The sequence below is a fragment of the Trypanosoma conorhini genome (genome assembly GCF_003719485.1).
Source record: "Trypanosoma conorhini strain 025E chromosome Unknown Tco_14.4_contig_00072, whole genome shotgun sequence".
NCBI classification, from domain to species: Eukaryota; Euglenozoa; class Kinetoplastea; order Trypanosomatida; family Trypanosomatidae; genus Trypanosoma; species Trypanosoma conorhini.
Genome location: NW_021704160.1, coordinates 41,790 through 44,014, shown reverse-complemented (window position 1 = coordinate 44,014; position 2,225 = coordinate 41,790). Strand labels below are relative to the sequence as shown.

Here is a 2,225-nt window from a genome sequence, read left to right as displayed (position 1 = left end):
CGCAGTTGACGACAACCGCGCTCATACACAAAACAAAGGGCACATCTGGCTCCCCAACATATGGCAAATGGATGCATGGGCGCTCGAGGGAATCGAGCTGTTCGTTCCCAACAGCAACAGCCAAACAAAGCAACGAAGGAAAAGGAGAATAAAAAAAAACAGATTACAAGAGTAGAGGCAATGGAAACAACAGTAAAGTAACAATGATGACTCAGAAGCAGAAAAACATCAACCACAGTGTTGATTGTTTTGTTTTGTGTTTATGTATATATATATATATATATATCCATGAATAGCATGTTCAGCTTCTACATTCGTCAACAACTTTTTTGTCTCGCCGCTTCTGGACTCTCGCTCACGCGGTGGCGGTGCCGTAGATGGACGCGATGGTGCCAAACACAATACCTACGACTCCAGCTATCAACAGCGCATGCGTGGCTACGTAGTCGAATAGGCCAACCGACTTCAGTGTCCAGTTCCCCGAGTACAGGTAGAAGAGAGAGGGGAAGACAAAAGAGAGGAATCCACCGCAGATGGAACCCACGAGGCCAAACACGGTGTTGATGTTAGGAATAAACAGCCCACAGAGGAGGACCACCGCCGAGAGTGTAATGACGGCGATGAAGTGCTTCCAGTAGGGCAGCGTTTCCACCTCCCAGCTGATGCAGTGGTAAATCGCGTTGCGGCAGGCCATCGTCTGCAGGGCGTAGGCAGCACACAACTTAACGAGCATGCCAACGTACCCAGCCATCACCATCCCTTGACTCAGAGGGTTGTACATGAGCAGAATGGAACTCTCGACCGCGCTTCCAAACTCAATGTACCCAAAGAACACCGTTAATACATACAGCAAAAGGCAGAGTAGCATCGCAATGGCCGCGTATAAAGTGTAATTCCTCACAGAGCGATCTTTCATTTCCCAATAGACCTCAAAACAATTAATTTGACACACAAACGCAAACATAAAGACCCCGAGACCCTTGATCGCCGCATTGCCGGTGTTGAAAAGCTTGATTGTCTCTCCATCCACTTTGTGAATGTTCTCAAGGCCGCTCTCGCAGGAGTGAATGACGAGCATAATCACAAAGTACACCACAAAGGCGACAGCAAGCGTCGACACGTAGCGTAGGGAATTCACCTGCTTTGGCAACACAAGTGGAAGCATGACAAAAAACCAAACTGCACTTGTCACAAGACGACGCCCCGAAACGGTCTTGAGGTATTTTGGTGCTCCAGGTGAATTATTGAGCATCGGCTGCAGAATGTCACCAACGCTGATAACGTACGCAATGGTGGAACCAAAAGAGTTAACCCATCGAACACAAGCAACAAAGTAGTCAAAGCGAGCTCCGATTAATTGCTTTGCCATGTTTTCAAAGGTACGAATTCCCGTCTTCTCCATCGTCTTGCCGAGAAGGTGTAGGGAGTAAATGGCAAAGGCAGTGATTATCAACAAATATATGAAGGCCATGACTAGACCGCTGCTATTGGCGGCCGCCGGAAGGCCGAGAATACCCGCCCCAACGCACACCGAAGCCAGGTTAAAAACGCTTGAAACAAGTCCACCGGGCGGCAAAACACGAGCCGTAAACTTTTTTACACGGCTCAGGAAGCTTGGCGGTTCCCCCCGCTCCTCTCGTGGCCCTGAATAGAGAATTTCATCGGGCTCCTCTGAGGTAAAAGGAGTGTCTGCCACCTTCTTCGCCGCTTGTTGGAACTCAACCTCCAGCGAGCAGTAGCCGGCCGGAGGCAGGTTCAGGGGCTCCCGGCTGGTTTCTGCTTCCGCTTGCATATTCCGGCGACAAACGGACCCAAGACTGTGTGTGTGTGTGTGTTGTTGTTGTTGCTGTTGTTGTTGTTGTTTTGTACTCCTCCTTTTGCACCTGCTGGCCTTTCTTCCCTATTGCCTTGTCCCGTTATCCTTCGCCGTTTGCGTATTCGCCCCGCACAGCCGCCGTCTCTCCCTGTTTGCTCTTTCGCTTGTTCGATTTTTTGCTGCTGTTGATTTCGTATTGGTTCCCTCTGCCTATACCGTCCTTTTCCTTCGCTATACTACTTCGCTTGCTGTTTGCGTTTATGCTCTTTTTATGTCCGTGGTGCTTTCTCCCCTTCGGTTTAATAAAGGCCTCGCTCCGGAGGCAGGCTTACCTTCTCCTTCACCCTTTCTCTCTCTCTGTCTCGCTTTCTCAATACGTATATATATATATATATATATATATATATAT

General features: G+C 48.9%; 1 protein-coding gene across 1 annotated transcript, besides 4 other annotated features; it reads right to left on the bottom strand.

Moving 5' to 3' along the window:
• Nucleotides 1-238: 238 nt before the first annotated feature.
• Nucleotides 239-286: a microsatellite.
• A 69-nt stretch (nucleotides 287-355) lies between these two features.
• Nucleotides 356-1,792, bottom strand: Tco025E_01991 (putative amino acid transporter, putative,amino acid permease; the record flags this gene model as incomplete). Its single annotated transcript, XM_029368927.1, has 1 exon — nucleotides 356-1,792. One exon carries the CDS (start codon nucleotides 1,790-1,792, stop codon nucleotides 356-358), a length of 1,437 nt encoding a protein of 478 aa, XP_029230957.1.
• Nucleotides 1,793-1,832: 40 nt separating this feature from the next.
• Nucleotides 1,833-1,867: a microsatellite.
• A 283-nt stretch (nucleotides 1,868-2,150) lies between these two features.
• Nucleotides 2,151-2,188: a sequence feature (GA-rich).
• A 6-nt stretch (nucleotides 2,189-2,194) lies between these two features.
• Nucleotides 2,195-2,225: a microsatellite.